The following is an 18,691-nucleotide window of genomic DNA, read 5'->3' as shown; positions in this document are numbered from 1 at the left end:
ACACACCTAATATACGTAGTATACTTATTTTCTAGAAAAACAAGCTAATTATTTTCAACAATATTTTTCTACTCATCCACCTACCAAGTCTCTAGGTTAAGAAACTATGTGCGGTACTAAGAAGACGTCGAAGCATTCCAGTGACGAGGCTTCAGTCTACGAGTCGATACAAATCAACACCCCCTCCCAAACTAAAATTTTCTTTGAGTCCAAGAACGCAGGAATCAAGAAAATAACATCAAGTTTTTGGGCTTGACCAGACACGCCATTCGACTTCTCACAATCATGAGCCAAAATACTCTTTCCCTACTTTATTTACCGAAAGTATTTTAACTTGCATCTTACATCTAAGAACCTTTCACTTAAATTCTGCAGGTACGCTCACAAATCCAGACCAAATGTTGAAGAAAGAGGATCCTCGTAGGGAAATAGGATAGTTAGCTTTCTTTCAAAATAACTCCACCAACTGGAGCTTGTAATCTAACCTCATCAACAACTCTGCCAATCGCAGACCACCGTCTAACAGCGCTAAACTCCACAAGTCTGGGGTTGTACATAGCAAATGTCACTCAAACTCCACTGATCGGAGGCTATACATAGCAAACATTGTCAAACTCCACCAACCGGAGGCAGTACATAGCAAACATTGTCAAACTCCGCCAACCGGAGGCTATACATAACAAATGTCGTCAAACTCCGCCAACCGGAGGCTGTACACAACAAAGATCGATCGAATTCCGCCAATCAGAGCCTGTATATAAGCAAAGAAGCAACACTCTGTCAATTGGAGACTAACATTGTAGCGACGTCACCGAGGCTCCACCGACCGGGGGCATGCAAGCATAGCGACGCTGTCATACGCTAACAATAATATTTTACATTACAAGCTTTACACAGTCGGATCCAGGCTTTTACATTACCACAACCCCTCCAGCCGGAGGCTTTACATTACTAAATTTACACAGCCGGATACAGGCTTTTACATTACAATAGCCCCGCCAGCCGGAGGCTTTATATTACAAGCTTTACACAGCCGGATACAGGCTTTTACATTACAACAGCCCCGCTAGCCGGGGGCTTTGCATTACAAGCTTTACATAGCCAGATACAGGCTTTTACATTACAATAACCCCGCCAGTCGGAGGCTTTACATTACAAGTTTTACACAGCCAGATGCAGGCTTTTACATTACAACAACCCCGCCAGTTGAGGGCCTCTACATTACAAGTTAATTTACCTACATCACACTCACAACACAAAAAGAGACGTCAACAGCCGTCTGAACATCTACACTCTACTCTTTACATTACTATTCAATTTATAATTTATGAACCGCAACAGGTGCTTTTCACCCTTTTACATGTTTTGCAAGGCAAAACATTAAAACGAGGAACTCCCTCTAAGCAGCAAAATAGGGCAAGTTAGTGCAATGTCAAGCATCACTAGCTACGTCAAGGATTCACTTTCAAAACTCAACTCAACTCGATTTTCAGAAGTTCAGATTTAAATTTCACTTATAGCTCTTCCATATCTCAGTTCATTGTAACTCGACACTGGGGAATCCTTTGAAAATTCATCTATCTATTATGAGTCTTCAATAGAAATTGCTACGGAGTATTTCTCATTCAAGTCTCTTTTGAACCGTATCTCAACCCTCTATTCGTGCTAATCTCTTCATACCTTACCATCGAAAGATTTCAGTATTATCATAATTCAATACTGGAGCAAATTTTTTTATAAAATTTGCTATGTTCTCGAACGACATGTGGCCTGATTTCTCATGAAACTTGAGATATGTAGGCAACTCAGAAGCCAGAGTTCGGTCATAACTCCATAAGCATCCTTGCCAAGTTATTGCTCAAAGTGTGATTTGGTGGGTCGCCTAAACTTGAATTGTGTCAATATTTCTTTGTCCACGTCTTCTTTACTCTCTTCCATGGACAAAGAAAGGGGTAGGCTGTTGACACCCAGTTTTGGCTCTCCACATTTAACTATAATAATAAGTATAATAATAATAATAAAATTTATATGTTATGAAATTTTTGTAGGAATACAAAAAGATTTTTAATTATTTATTTGACTTGATAAATTTATTTCATAAATGTTATTTCTTATAAAGATTAAATATATTATATATATCTTACTACTTACTTTCTCATTTTTTTTTTAAAAATAAAAATAAATGTTTTTCTTAAGAATTGAATCTATTTTTTGTTCAAATATAATTCCTTTGTCGCAATAGATATTTTTCGTACATTGTTCAAAATTAGAAAACTTAATTAATTAATGAGTTACTAATTTATTTTAATTTAATTTTAAGAGTGACTAATTTTATCAAATTAGCTAGTCTTGCAAAATAATTATTTTTAATTTAATAAATTATGACTATTTAATAAAGAAGTAGTTAAAATTTAAATGATTTTTATTTGAGCAATTTTGGCAATCCAAGTCTCCTTAAACTGGCCAATCCGTGTATGCCATGTAGGCGAGCACATGGATTGTGCTTCTTTAGCTAAAATCTTGACCCTACGATTAAATCTAATGGTCCTAGTTAATTAAGATTTTATTATTATTTAAAATATATATATATATAATTATTATTACTATTATTTTAAAAACTTCTTAATTTTTATTAACCTTCCGATCAAACGATCGGATGGCCCAAATTAAATCCCAAATGGAAACGGGTCAAAATTGTCCCTGAACTATGCGAAATAGATCACTTATACCCTCCATTACATTTTGGGATAAAAAAATACCCCCGCAGTTATCCCAGGAGACCACAAATACCCTCAAGAGTTAACACCCCAATTTTTTAGTGACGTGGCAAGCCACATGGGACTAATCCCTCCACCTAAGCATTGCCAACTAAGATTCACTACAAAAGAACTTGACTTTTAGTGGCGACATAGTCGCCACAAAATCCCAAAATATTGCCACTAAAGGTTATGAGTGATTTTTAGTGGCGAATAAGGCTCCAATAACCATTCGCTAGTAAAACCTATTTTTTCAACAAAAAAATATGATAATTAATTTTCGATTGCGACCTAATTTTCTAAAATAAATAACTTGCAATATCCATATTAAAAACATCCAATATTATTACGAAAAATAATCAAAATTACTTCTTGATTCAAATCTCCTATTATATATATATATATATATAATGCATCATTGTACATTTTATACATTTACATATGACATAAAAATAAAACATATAGTGTCTTCAAACTCCTACTTAATCGATATCATATTTGGTTTTTTAAAAACAATGAAGAAAAAACACAAAATTAGAATTTAATGTTAAAAACTTTTAGTGACGATTTTCTGGGCTTTTGTGGCGACTGTTGTTGCCGCTAAAGGTCTAGTTATTTTGTAGTGAATCCTAGTTGGCAACGCTTAGGTGGAAGGATTAGTCCCACGTGGCTTGCCACGTCAACAAAAATTTGGGATGTTAACTCTTGAGGGTATTTGTGGTCTCTTAGGATAACACCAGGGGCATTTTTGATCCCAAAATGTAACGAAGGGTATAAATGGTCTATTTCATATAGTTCGGGGACAATTTTGACCCTTTTTCGAATCCTAAATTATTTTCATCTTTTCCTAAAATAATTACAATTCCCATCAGCCGCATACTTTTCCCAGAACTTTCTCCTTCCCCATACATTTTCTCTTCCCAAAAATCGCCCCTTTCCCATCAAACTCTTTTCCTCTCCTTTCCCATCGATCTCTCACTCCTCTGCTAGCATTTCCGCCTATAGAACACCAAAAAATGGCAATATCCGGTGGTCATCAATATATCTCCCCACGTCGTCCATCAATCATATCCTTCTCATGTCAACTTTACATCTCTTCCATCATCTTTTCTGAACCATGGTAGACCTCAAAAGCCCCTCCACCGCCATTACTCCGCCTGAAAAGTGAAGGGCACGAAGGACCATTAGATTTTGATTCATCTCACCCTTAATCTTATGGGTATGAGAATGGAAGCCTCTCCAAAATTGCCTATAAAGGACCCCTTGGGTTCTCGAACAACGATGGAGAAAAAACGGATCCAAGAGCAATCTAACAATCATCTAAGAAATTCAAAGAACTATCCAAAATAGCAAATATTGCAACACACTTCAAGTTTTTTTTAGAGTTAAAAAATCCTCTTCTTTTTCTGGTCCTTCTATTTTTCCTCTTTTTGAATTAGAGTTTGAGAAAGTTCGAAGTTTAAATCTCTTGGCTTTGAAGTTCTAATTTGCTGCTCTACACAAGGTCAGTATTCGTCGCTATTTTATTTATTTATTTTTCGGTTTCTGAAAATATGTGATCATTTAAATCTTCCTCTTGGTATCTGTCAAGTTAGTTTCTATGTTTACTCGTTGAGTTGCTAGTATGAAGTTTCGTTAGAGCTTGAATTCATTAGTTCTTTTAGGAATCTACTCTCCATAAACTGCGTGTGTGAGAATTAAACTGCCTGATTTTCTTCAAAGTTACTTGATTATAACAGCCTGAGTATTTTCTGTTCCTAAACCTTGATGATTGTCTTCGCTCCGAAGAAGTTGTCGACACAGATAAAAAAAAAGAAGAGATTTTCCCAAGCTGATCTTATTGTTGTTTTCCTTAAAAGGGGCTACAGGTAAGGGAAAATCTGATCTTAATATTTTTCCTTAATATAATGTTTGCATATTAAGCTGAATCATTGTACGTCTTCGTCTCTTTTGAATGCATTATAGCTTGAAAGTCGTATCTCTAGAGTAATCCTTTGGTTAAACTTAATTTCAAGAAAGCATTGATGGAAATGGTTGAGCATTGCGTAGTTAAATTTTCAGTCATGTTAATTCTTCACTTTCAAACTTAATAAGTACTCCAAACAGAGTCTGAATTAATGGACAAATATGTTTAAGAGTGTATATGCGTGCACTTTTTCTTGAATTATGCACCATCTCTCCCTGATAAATCTACTTACGCCATTGTGAGATATTTACGCCAAGAAACCTTAGAAATATTATGTCAATAACAGTGGGCCTTCATGTTTCAGCTTATTCATAACTTATATTTCATCTTATAATTTAATCGAATTGAGTTTATCTTAATTAAGCTCTATCTATTTACTATTTGAAAGGATCAAATATTTTTTTTTTACCCTCCATTCCTCACATGACAAACAAATATTTCTTAAATAAGAAGAAAGGCGGACCTTTTTGTACCAACACATGTTGATTGCTTTCTCGCATGATTTATGAGGGAAATACATACTTCATTTGAGTATAATATCACATCTTTGTTTGCTGCTCTTTTATGACATATTGTTTAATTTTTATTTTTATTTTTTTGGAATATAACTTTTATTTATAGGTAACACTTCAAGTTCACATACTTGTTTGATCGATTCTTTGTCTCAATATTAAGTTCCTAATCTCTTTTTTTTCTTCTTATGTTTCATGTACAATTGGAGGGCTGGAGTTTCTACTTCGAAACTCGTTATTGGCCTAAAATATTAGGCCAACAACAAATTAGGATCATCGGAACGGTCGGAGCCTCGCAAATTAGGCGTCTAATATTTCTTAGTCTTCCTCTTTTCGAGTCTTAATTATATTGTTTGGATATATTGGCCAACCTTTACTTACAAGCTTTGATATATTGTTTGTCTTTTATTTTGAAGCTTGTTTTACGTGAACTAATATTATTTGTTTATCAAATTAGTTGAGACACCTTTAGAACAAATGATACAGAGATATTTTCTTAAAAAATGGGTTAGCATTTTTACTTATAACATTCTTTTAGGCATCTTATGTTGAAAAAAAGGGATTATAGTTTTAAAAGATGTCCAGATGAAGTTCAAAAGCGTGAAATAATATTCATTTAGGTGTTTAAGTAGGAAAAAATAAAATTCATAAGTTGGGATTTCCAAATGAATTTGAAAATTAGTTTTATAAAAAAATAATCACCTTTAACGATATATAAGGCTAAAATAATCACCCTTTCAAAATATATATTCTTTTAGGAAAGTTGGCCTATTTTTTTTTATCACCCCTTTATAAAATATAATGTCTATTCTTACTTTTGAATGAAATATTTCTAAACTCTAATCTCTTAACATGCTATTTCAAATTTTAAATATGCCAACAAGTTGCAAATACAAGGTACATACATATATATGTCATACACATAAAGGTATAAATTTTATATTTTAGATTTATTATTCTCTACACATGACCTATTATTTTGTTATACTCTACTACCACTTTTACCAATGTTACTTATATATTTTTATAGAATTTATAAATCCCTACACTTGAATACACATATCGGTTTACTACATCTCACTTTTACAAATATCAACTTATCTCTACATGTAAATAAAATAATAAACATTCACATATTTTTCTTTTAAAAAAAACAACTTACATTATATACTATACTTTATATTAAACAAATTTTATATCACAAACTCTATTTACACTCAACTACTATCTTAGATCACAAAATTTTAGTATAATTATTATTTATTTATTTTAATTTTTAGGAAATTCTATTATATGAATTTTCATACAAATTACACATATTTACACTCAACTACTATCTTATTTTTATTTTGCGTCTTAATAAGATGACAAATTTTCGCAAATTCAACATCTACATATTTTTAAGATAAGTTTATTATGATACAAATATATTTTTTACATATGAATTTATCATACATTTTAAGTATACTTATTTATTTATTTTACAATATGATAAACATACTACTCTTTTATAAGACATACATATGTCGTACCTTACAGTGTACTCTTTTCTTAAACTAACTAATTAACTTATCATTTAATTTTTGAAGAAAATAAATAAACAAGTTTTTCTAATCATATTTTTCCTAAATTGAGTTCAAGGACTATCTCCGGATAGGCTCTGAGGGGTGCTTAACACCTTCCCTCGAGTAACCAAAACCCTTACTCAGAATCTCACTGGTTTCACAAATCAAACAGAGTTTACATTTATTTAAAATATGGTTTTCCTAATATTTTCCTTCAAATTTAGGTGGCGACTCTAAAACAAAACAAAATGATTCTTTCCAAAAAAAAAATAGAGTGTCAGTCGTATTATGTTGTGAACTGTTTCGACTTGTTCGAAATAGGGTGCGACAGAATGCAGCAGACGAGGTTGCTTCTTCTAACTCAAACATGTGTAGGACGAGGGACAAATCCAAAGAGTTTACTGATACAACCTTATATTCTAAGTCGAAATTCAAATCTTCAATTAATGCTCTTCGAAAGAATCCGAAGAAGATTCTTGAAGAATCTGAGTTTCTGAAGTTTATTGTTGATTCAATAAAAAATGTCGATGATCGTAATAACGTCACCCTCCAGAAGAGAAGGAACATGTTTCTGTCAAAGAAACACTTCCTTTAGTATTCCGATTTGAAGACGAGGAACCTCTTCCCCAAGAGAAAGAAGAATGAGAAAAGGAAATTGAAGATCATTTTTCTGAAATGAACATGTGATTTAATTCCATAGGGAAAATACATAAGTACCCCCAGNGAGTGGCAGCCGTATTATGTTGTGAACTATTTCGGCTTGTTCGAAATAGGGTGCGACAGAATGCAGCAGACGAGGTTGCTTCTTCTAACTCAAACGTGTGTAGGACGAGGGGCAAATCCAAAGAGTTTACCGATACAACCTTATATTCTAAGTCGGAATTCAAATCTTCAACTAATGCTCTTCGAAAGAATCCGAAGAAGATTCTTGAAGAGTCTGAGTTTCTGAAGTTTATTGTTGATTCAATAAAAAATGTCGATGATCGTAATAACGTCACCCCTCTAGAAGAGAAGGAACATGTTTCTGTCAAAGAAACACTTCCTTTAGTATTCCGATTTGAAGATGAGGAACCTCTTCCCCCAGAGAAAGAAGAATGAGAAAAGGAAATTGAAGATCATTTTTCTGAAATGAACATGTGATTTAATTCCATATATACATAACTATATTGAGGTGTATTTATATATGTGTATATTTAAGTCATATATTCATATACATATATAATTTATAATACAAATAGTTCTATATTTTATGGATATATTTGTATATTTATACATATGCGTATACTCTTATTTAGTAATTAATTTGTATAAATATTGATGTCAGTATCGTAGTAGAACTCATTTTGGATACAATATTTTATTAAAAAACGATTAGCATGAATCATGGTATTCTGAAAGTTTTATGTTATCATATTTAGTGTCCATATATCCATTTATTAATTTTTTTTTGTATAAATTAAAAACAAAAAAAGGAGATATACAAATCTAAGGCTCCTTAACAAACTAAACTATAGCCATGAAGCGTTATTAGATAAACTATAGTTACAGAGCATTATTTGCTTAAATCTGTTTGCCATATATGAAATTTACTAATAGTGTTTAGGTTCTCCACATGACAACACTTATCAATTTAAGAAGGCTCATAATGTGAAAATATATCGAGAAAGCAAAAATTTAGGCAAAATAGAAAGACATGAAAATAACATTATGGTTAATCAAGAACATATCATGAAAACCTCACGTAGATAGGTTAATTGGCTTCACAATAACAAGCCCATTACGAAAAGGTCCACTAAATTAGGTGATAATTAGGATCCGCGTCAAGAGTGAATAATATGGGTTCTTTGACTATAAATAAGAGAAAGCCAGAGATAGAGACGAAATAAATAATCTAGAGTTAGCGCGTGAGTTTTTAAACTTTGAAGGAGATATGGACCAAGAAAACAAGAATCAACCCTACTAATTGAGGTATGTTGTGTGTGACAATGTGATGTAATTGCAATTCATTTATGTTAGCTCTAATCATAGAGTGTCTATCTTCATTTATACTATTTTTTCCTATTCTACTTTGAATTTTTTTTCTTGATTTGAGGGTCTATCGAAAATAACATTCTACCTTTGTACATTCGAGAGTTTATCGGAAATAATAGTCCAAATTCAGTGTAATCCCACTAAGTAGGGTCTGGAGAGAGAGAGAGTAAAGTGTATGCATATTCCTTACCATTGCCTTAGAGGTAGAATGTTTTTTTTAATAGACCATTGGTTTAACATAAACCATCCAAAGTAAAATATGGAGAAATAATGTAAATGAAGACATACATTTTAGGATTAGAGCGATAGCATAAATGAATTGCTATTTCATCAGATTGTCACAAACAACATACCTCAATTAGTAGGGTTGATTCTTGCTTTCTTGGTCTAACTCTCCTTCAAAGTTCAAAATCCCATGCGCTAACTCCAAATTATTCTTTCATTTCTATCTCTGACTCTATCTTATTTATAGTCAGAGAACCCTTATTATTCGTTTTTGACGCGAGTCCTAGGTTCACCTTTTTGTAATGTGCTTGTCATTGCAAGACCCATTAATCTGCCTAAGTGAGCTTTTTCATGATATTTTTAAAACTCCATGTATTATTTTGGGAAATTCGATTTGAAGTCATAGTCAATTACCAATATAAAACTGGTTATCTGCATGTTATTCCAAATTCACATTTAAGGTATGTTAAGGCAAAAATGTTTCTTTTATATCGCACAATTTTTGAACAATATAAATTATCGAATAAATCATTTTTATACTATTCCATTTCTAGGAAGACCCTCTTTGAAGGGAATTGGAATGTCAGCTGTTTATTTTTCTTAATTTTAACGTATCATTGTTGTACATGTACTATTGTGAATTACACGGTTGATGGCTAAAAGTTATGTTCCACAGTGTTCTTATTTCTTATGTCCATTAACAAGCTATTGTCCTAAGAGTGAGACTCAAATGATGGAGATTTATTATGTTATACCTCAGGGTATTGTTAAACCGTCCTTTCTTGTGCCAAGTTCTTACGAAAATGGTTTTGAAAATCATATTCATACTAAACCTTGTACTATATTCTTTTGATTGTATACTCATCAAGCAATCATATTTCTGAAATGAGTTACACAATTACCATATTGGAGTCGTTTATAAATCAAGTCAGGCATGTTAGTCCCCTTTCAGTTCCTAAATGATTAAATTGCTAAGTTGAAGTTGAGTTAAGTGTCCAAGTTTGTTCTAAAAGCCTGTGAGTTCTACGATTCGTTTACATATTATACGGAAGGGATTACTAGATTATGAAAACAAGAGTATCAATGGTCCATGATTAGAAACATGACTATGGTAACATATATGCATTACGAATTCATGACATGACACATTATGCATTCTACTCCCGAGCTATAATCAGGAGGTATGGGGCCTATTGCCTATATTTATACGTATGAGACACAGATGGCCAAAAGTTGGCGAATATGATGCCGGTTAGGTACCGGAATGAACCACCATTGCTAGCATTTGGTTGGGTATGTCATGCATTTGCATCTATATATATGTATTCACGACATACGATTACAAGAGCATACCATGCATATTTGATTACTATGAGGTCAGATTTTGATCATGGAGGCTATTTGAGTTTCAATTTCAGGTTGAATCTCCACTACCCTTTTTATCGCAGTTATATATGATTTCACTTTCTGCCTTACATACCAGTACATTTTCATTCATACTGACGCCCCATTGCCTGGGGATGCTGCATTTCATGCTGCAGGTTCAGATAGAGGTCCTGATTGGCCTTTGCAATAGGGGGTGTTGTCTCAGCTGAGGTGAGCTCCATTGCCTGGGGATGCTGCATTTCATGTTGCAAGTTCAGACAGAGCTCTTGATTGGCCTTTGCAATAGGGGGTGTTGTCTTAGCTGAGGATTGTTATGCTCCATTCTTCCGAGAGCTGTTGGTCATCTTTAGGTTTTGTATACTTGAGTTTGGTATATAGTTATTGGTACTTTTAGGACCTCGTCCCACCCATTTGAGTTGTAGTATTCATAGAGACTTGTGGACGCTCTATGTTGGGCCTTCTTAGCTTCCATTTATTGCCTTGTCGGATTATTGTATATATGATTTTAGTTGTAGCCTTGTCGGCTTGCTAGTTCATTATCAATTAAGTTGTCTTTCCGGCCCTTCTATTATGTCATTGATATTTTTGTGACCTCGTCGGTCCACTTATCTTGCTTCAGTATTTGATGGTGAAGGCCTTGTCGGCTCTTGCTATTTTCTTTCCATTATGTTTTAGTGTCTAGCTTGGTCGAATAAGGTACCGCGTGCCCGTTGCGTCTCCCCTCATTTGGGGAGTGACAAACTTGGTATCCAACATCATATCAATAATTAAAAGATTCAAGTCTTCACAATTCAAATTATCCTTGTTCCTTTGAAGCTAAAGAAGAATTTCGATGTCATAAAATGCACAAAATATTTACCCACTTTAGTCTATGAAGATTTTTGTTTTTGTTGTATGTGAAAATGATATTAATACACAATTTTTTCGCTTTATATATGAAAGAAAAATTTTATATACATTTGTAGAAAAAAATTAACGTGCTATCTATTCTTTTTCATTTCTCGTTTCTCCTCCTTAGCAAAACCTAACACCACCCACCCCACTCTTTTGCCACGTTTCTTTTTCTTATTCTATATTAGTGTATGTATTTTCGACCAAGTCCTTGTTACTTTGTTTTTACCTATTTATAATAGGCTCATTATTATTTTTAGTCTCTTGGAAATATTCACAATTTTTCAAAAATATTAAATGTTTATCGTGTAATAGTTTACGTGTTATGTTAAACTTGTATTATTACTTCAATATTTGATGATAATATCTCTAGATGTAGTCCTAATTTGACATATTTCCTATAAAAAGGAACATTTTGATTAATAGAAAATAAAAAATATACCGAGTTATGTATTACAAGTATCAAAATCAAAATTTATTACTAACTCAAACACCAAACGTGCTATATTTGCCTTTGTAATTAATTTTGAATTATGACATTCTAGGTACAATAGAGTTTCACACTATTGGTCACCCACCTTCACTATTCTTCAGGTGAGAACTATATAAACTCGTTTTTATGCAGTAACTTACAAATCACACAAGAGATATTAACTGTATTAGGCAAATTCGATGCAAGGAACTTGACTGAGAAGACGTTGGCAAGTAAAATCGAACTATGGCCTACCACCCACTATATTAATTCAGCCACCTTTGTAACGGGTTCTAAGAAAATTTGAACACCCTTTGTCATCACTCAGTTGAGCAGCACATTTCTTTTTCAAAATTATGTCGTTGTTAATTTACTTTCTCTAAGTTATAAGCAAACCTGAAATCTTTTAGATCAGTGGTCTGTAATCATCAATCTCATCCTTTTTTTCCAAAACCTAATGTGGGGGGGGGGNAATGATGATGTCCATAATTAAAGTATTTTTCTTTATCCATCGTCAATTTCTTACTCAAAGTAATTATAAAATTTACACAAATAACAATGATATTCAAAAGTAATATAGCTATATAACAAAAATATATGAATTAAAACTAAACGGTATAGCTAAACTGGATCCCACAATTTTGAAAAAGTTGTACACTAATTAAATAGAATAAACAAATATTTTCTTATTTTTTCCAAACATACCCTTGCAGCAAATTTTGACAATTCATGTGACTTACTTGGAAGAGTTAATGTTCACACTTTAGATAATCCCGATTCGTTGAAATATTCTAATCTATCACAAAATGCACGCACTTTACATAAGTTTTTTCTCTCACGCATAAGAGGCTTGTCTAAGTCACGTCTTTCTTATGTTGTTACTCTCTCTCTCTCTCTCTCCCTATATATGTGTGTGTATATATATATATATATATATATATATATATATGTTTCTATGCATTCAGTTTATTCAAACTCATCACACTCTCGATTACTCTGTTTATACCGTTTCGAGAATTTAAGGCTATCCATTCTTGATTTTCCGGCAGAAAAAGGGCCTTTCCCCATTACTCTGTTTTTACAGTTTGGAATAATTCAAAGTTATCCATTCTTGATTTTTCGGCAGAAAAAGGGCTTTTTTTATATTCAAGTTAGTATTTGTAAATGCAGTTCAGTCTTGTTGTTATTGTGAAGAATTTCTTTCAGATACATATATGCTTATGAATTTTGATTTATAACGAAAATTGTGTATTTTGTCTCAAGTGCGAAAGATGGATTTAGGGGATGGCTTTGTTTCAAAGAGGAGGCCTAGACAACAATCTTTAAAATGTATGGTCGAGATAATTGAAAAGAGGTACGAGTTGAGTCAAAGTGGGAATTCTACTAATGGAAGGAAAAGAAAAAAGATGGAGACTTCTGGAGGTGACGAAAGAAATATGGAAAACAATAGGAGGAGGAAGTTCACTCGAGGAACTTCTGAGTCCTTCACAAATCAGACTTTCATCAAGGAAGTATCTGCTAATGATGATTCATCAGAGGAGGAGACTGATCCTAATGCTGTTATTGTTGAGGAGGAGGAGGAGGACAGTGATCCTGGTATTGTTATCGTTGTGGAGGAGGTGGAGACTGAACCTGATGTTGTTAACGTTACGGAGGAGGAGGAGATGGAGACTGAACCTGATGTTGTTAACGTTGCAGAGGAGGATGAGGAGTCGGAGGAGGATGAGGATGAGGATGAAGAGACTGATCCCGATGTTGTTATTGTTAAGGAGGATGAGAAAGAGGAGAGTGATCCTGATGTTGTTAATGAGGAAGATGAGGAGGTGGAGAGTGATCCTGATGTTGTTGATGTTGCGGAGGAGGAGGTAGAGAGTGATCCTGATGTTGTTAATGTTGCAGAGGAGGAAGAGGTGGAGACTGAACCTGATGTTGTTAACGTTGCGGAGGAGGAGGATGATTAGGAAGAGGAGAGTGATCATGATGTTGTTATTGTTACGGAGGAGGAGGATGAGGAAGAGGTGGAGAGTTATCATGATGTTGTTAACGTTGCAGAGGAGGATGAGGATGAGGAGGAGAGTGATCCTGATATTGTTATCGTTACGAAAGAGGAGGATGAGGAGGTGGAGATTGAACCTGATGTTGTTAACGTTGCGGAAGATGAGGAGGAGAGTGATCCTAATGTTGTTATCATTGAGGAGAAGGTGGCTCCTATCTTGAATGCAACATATGAGGTTGTTTCTTCTAAGTCAAACATATGCAGGACGGGGGACAAATCCAAAGAGTTTACTGATACAACCTTATATTCTAAGTCGGAATTCGAATCTTCAACTGATGCTTTTCGAAAGAATCCGAAGAAGATTCTTAAAGAGTCTGAGTTTCTGAAGTTTATTATTGATTTAATAAAAAATGTCGATGATCGTAATGAAGTCATTCCTCCAGAAGAGAATGAACATGTTTCTATCAAAGAAACATTCCCTTTAGTATTTCGATTTGAAGACGAGGAACCTCTTCCCCTAGAGAAACAAGAATGGGAAAAGGAAATTGAAGATCTTTTTTCTGAAATGAACATGTGTCTCTTGGAATCACATATTGGATTTACGAATCCATCAGTTTTGTCGATGCAGAGTGGACAACTAAGTGAGTGTCAGATGGGGAACCATAAGCTTAAGCTAGATGAACAAATTGGACTCATATGTTCAGTTTATTCATATGTCCATTTGGAGATGAAATACATTTTCCCTGATTTTGTAAGTATATGAGTTTGGTTATGTCAAGCACTTTTCTTTAAAATATGAAATACATAGTTCATCTAGAAAAACTATAGAAAAAACTACTGAAGAGTATGTCCGTTAAATTGGCATGGCAAAGCTATAGAAAAAACTACCACAAATTTAGATTTAGTAGAATGTGTGCAGCAAATTTTCTTTAAAAGAAGTGCTTGACAAAACAAAACTCATATACTTACAAAATCAGGGAAGATGTATTTCATCTCCAAATGGACATATGAACAAACTGAACAGATAAGTCCAATTTATTCATCTAGCTTAAGCTTATGGTTCCCCATCTGACACTCACTTACTTTTTCACTCTGCATTGGCGAAATAGGTGAATTTGTAAAGTCAATTAGTTCTTCCAACATACACATGCCCATTGCAGAAAAAAGATCTTCAATTTCCTTTTCCCATTTTCTCTGGGGGAAGAGGTTCCTCGTCTTCAAACAGGAATATTAAAGGAAGTGTTTCTTTGACAGAAACATGTTCCTTCTTTTCAGGAGGAGTGAGTTTATTATGATCATCGCAGTCCTCTTTATAAGAGGATTTACACTCCTCGTAATCAGACCCCTCATAATCTGACTCCTTATCATCAGATTCCTTCTCATCAGACTCCTCATCATTCTTATTCTTAGACTTGTCCATAGAGCTTGGCCGAAAAAGATATGTTCGACCTTTGTTGTGGTTTTCACCCTCAACAACAAGCTGAGGTACAATAACTACATCAGGATCACTCTCCTCCTCCGAACTATCAGATATTTCCTCACAAGTTCCTGGAATGAACTTTCTCCTCTTGTCACCTCTAGAAGGCTCCACCATTCTTCTTTTCCTTCTAACCTCTCCAATATTCTCAACAACGTCATAGTCCTCTTCAAACTCCTCGTCATCACTTAGAAGAATCAGACCTTTGTTGTTTTCACCCTCAACAGTAAGTGGAGGACTCCCCACTGGAATATCCACAAAGAAAGGCCATTTCTCGTGAATCCCATCGTCCACCCATGTCACACCCACATTCACAAGTTGTGTATCCCAATTTGGTAATGGGACGCTTACAATTTCGACCCAACCATCTTGAAATAAAGCCATCCCTTGAATCCATAAATATGCACCTGAGTCAAATTGCACAATCATTAGTACACTAAAAATTGATCAGAAAATAATTAAGTTCGTCTTAAACTTCTAAAATGACAAATATTTTGAGAAAGATGAAGTCGTACTAAAAGAACAGTGTGAAACACTAATGTGACTAAAATGTCATAATTCAAAACTTAATTACAAAGGATAATAACATTCACTACATAAAAAATTATCTTTAGCGGCAATTTGTTAACGACAATAGCTCAATTGCTGCTAAATATGCAATTTTAGCAGCAATTAACACTCTTTGTATATGTCCATGAAGCCTTTAGCGACATTGGATCTAATGACACTTAACTAATTTTAGTAAAGACTTTAATATTCTTTATTAATGTGTTTCTTTATTACTGCTAAAAGTTGTTTTTGTTGTAGTGATGCAGGAGTGACAAATGAGCGAGTTGAGTTGATCAAAAACGTGTTAAACAAAATTGAATAAAGTACTCGACTCGACTCGACTTGACTCATTTTTAAATGGATAAAAACGAGTTATCCAATGGATAATATGGATACTCATATTGTGAACACCTAATTTTTGACGTATTTATTTTACTCCTACAATATATAGTAATGTCTTTTCTTATATTTTTGTTGTGTATTTTAGGTTGTTTGTCTTTGTTTATATTAATTTATTTTAATTGGTCCAAATGACCCAATTTTTGATTGAATTGGGTTGATTTAGACCAAATTCTGATAACCCAATCAATTTTGACCCGGTCCAATAGAAATGGTCAAGATTAAATCTCAACCATCCATGATATTTTGATCCAACGGCTCTTATGGACCCTACCAAAAAATACAAAACTCCAAAAATCAAACTTTTTATTTGCATATTTATTTTTCTTCTCCCCTTTGCTTCCACCTGCCGCCGGCCGGCTGGCCACCGCCACCGCAGCCACTGCCGGCGGCTGCCACCACCCCTTGGTCGGAAAAATCTCCAAAATTTTACCATTTCTTCCTTTCACCCTCCTCTACACAAATCCGCAAACCATTCGTTCATATCCATTGCCAAACTCCGTAGATCTAAGAAAAATCAAACATAAATCTTCTCTTTTTTTCTTTAGATTTACAAAGTTTCGGTCATTCCCGTCCTATATCATTTACATAAAAGTGTAGAGCTCTTCAAGGGCTATCCTTTGATGTAAATTTTATGTCCAAAATCCGTCCACAAATTTTCCGGCGGAGTTTTCCGGCGACCTCCATTCATCCGAAAATTTATGTCAATCATTTCCCCTTCTCATCCTCCATTCAAATTCGTCATTATCACATTTTTAAAAATAAATAAGTCGTTTTGGTGCCGGATTTGTATTGTTTTGTTAACGTTCTTCAAGTTTTATCATGTTGAAGTTGTTGCTTTTTTTTTTAATTTCGTTTTTATTTTCATTTTTTTTCTACCTTATTTGTTGTGTTTGATCTTCAAAATAGTTTTGATGTTTAGATTTTGTGTTGGTGGACTAATTTTCTTTTGATTTTGGGTCTTGATCAAATGGGTCTACATTTTGGACCTATTTTAAATTTTCAGATGACCCAATTAGTTATTATTCAATTAATGAATAAAAGAAATGGGTCATCTAAAAGCGTATTTTGGGCCTATTTTAAATTTTCAGATGACCCATTAAGTTATTATACAATTAATGAATAAAAGAAATGGATCATCTAAAATGCTTTTTAATTAATTATTATCTTGGCAAAAGAAAAAGAAAAAAAAAAGAAAAAGAGAAAATTCTTTTTGCCATCTTGGGTGGCACCTTGGGAAGACAAGGAGGCCAATGCATGCATTGGTTCTTAAGTTTTCAAGAAGAATGGGTGTTAATATTCACCACCTATTTAAACCCATTCTTCTTTCATTTCAAAGAGGAACAAAAAAAAAAAAGAAAAACACAGAAAATTAGAAGAGAGAAAATCATAAGAATAGAGGGAAAAAAAAAGTCATCTTCTAAAAATATATTTCATCATTTGTGGTCTTCGGGAGTTCAATTAAGCTTTGCTTTCATCAATGTTTTGGCATCATCTCTTTAGGTATATCCCTTTTTCCTACATTTTACAATGTAACTTCAAAAAATAATGAGACATGTTTATATTTTTGGTTAAATTATTATGTTTAGTTTATTTGAATTAGTTAAACATGTTACGATACTTAATATGATTATGCTTTGTTGTTATCGTATATTTGTGTTCTATTATTAAACTAGGTGTTAATTCTATCTTTATCATTATGAAGTTGATACATAACTTTATTGGAATTAGTTAAATTATGTTTTGTTGTTATTATATATTTGTATTCTATTATTAAATTAGGTGTTAATTCTATATTTATCACTATGAAGTTGATACATAACCCATGCTTTTGCTAAAAAAAAACAACAATCTCAAAGTCTTTTCTTTTTTTAGTTTTCTGGTCATTTAAGAAAAGAAAAAAAAAAGAGGCTGTTTTTGCAAAAAAAAAAATGTAAATATGGTCACTTTTGCAAAAAAATGTAAATTTGATCATTTCATAAATTATGTTTTTCTTTCTCTTAAATAAATATATGAAATGGTTATTGAAACAAAAATATAAAATCGGCTACTTTTGGTTAGTAATTTAACTATTAGATAAAATTGGCTATTTTTGCAATTTTCTTTCAAAAGAGCATATGACCATTTTGTGTAAAACTGAAAATTTTACTAAAGTGATCATTTTCTGAAATTATATAAAAAAAAATAAAAAATTATATCACTACTTGCTTTAAAAGGGGCTTAGTCATTATTTTTTATTTTTTTAAAAGTATATACTTTTTTTTCTTTTTGTTGTTATCGTCAAGTAGTGATACTTAATATTTATTTGATTTTTTTTTTTAAAAAAAAATCGTTAATTTCTTAATTAACAATTTGCAAAAAAAAAATATTTTTCATGTCTATATGTTGCAACAAGTTTGTTTTTTTATTATTTTTTTTCTCATTATTAAATAAATTTTGAGCCATTAATTATCAGTCTTTTAATAT

At 33.1% G+C, this 18,691-nt stretch overlaps 1 protein-coding gene and 1 pseudogene across 1 annotated transcript; one reads left to right on the top strand and one right to left on the bottom strand.

The window, feature by feature from the left end:
- The first annotated feature begins 13,075 nt into the window (after positions 1–13,075).
- On the top strand, positions 13,076–14,186 carry LOC125868751 (uncharacterized). Its single transcript, XM_049549323.1, has 3 exons — positions 13,076–13,423; positions 13,857–13,880; positions 14,085–14,186. Exons 1-3 carry the CDS (start codon positions 13,076–13,078, stop codon positions 14,184–14,186), a joined length of 474 nt encoding a protein of 157 aa, XP_049405280.1.
- A 571-nt stretch (positions 14,187–14,757) lies between these two features.
- On the bottom strand, positions 14,758–15,706 carry LOC125868750 (uncharacterized; annotated as a pseudogene).
- Between the last annotated feature and the right edge of the window lie 2,985 nt (positions 15,707–18,691).

Source organism: Solanum stenotomum, chromosome 6 (assembly GCF_019186545.1).
Source record: "Solanum stenotomum isolate F172 chromosome 6, ASM1918654v1, whole genome shotgun sequence".
Lineage (NCBI taxonomy): Eukaryota > Viridiplantae > Streptophyta > Magnoliopsida > Solanales > Solanaceae > Solanum > Solanum stenotomum.
The sequence above is the reverse complement of the archived record's forward strand: the minus strand, read 5'-3'. Positions and strand labels throughout refer to the sequence as shown.

Bases quoted from the DNA above. Each gene is read 5' to 3' on its own strand.
- LOC125868751 (XM_049549323.1), top strand. From the start codon at position 13,076: ATGGATTTAGGGGATGGCTTTGTTTCAAAGAGGAGGCCTAGACAACAA. The intron at 13,424-13,856 runs GTGGAGACTGAA...TTAACGTTGCAG, and splicing joins TTGTTATCGTTGTGGAGGAG to AGGAGGATGAGGATGAGGAG. The intron at 13,881-14,084 runs GTGATCCTGATA...ACAAATCCAAAG, and splicing joins GGATGAGGATGAGGAGGAGA to AGTTTACTGATACAACCTTA.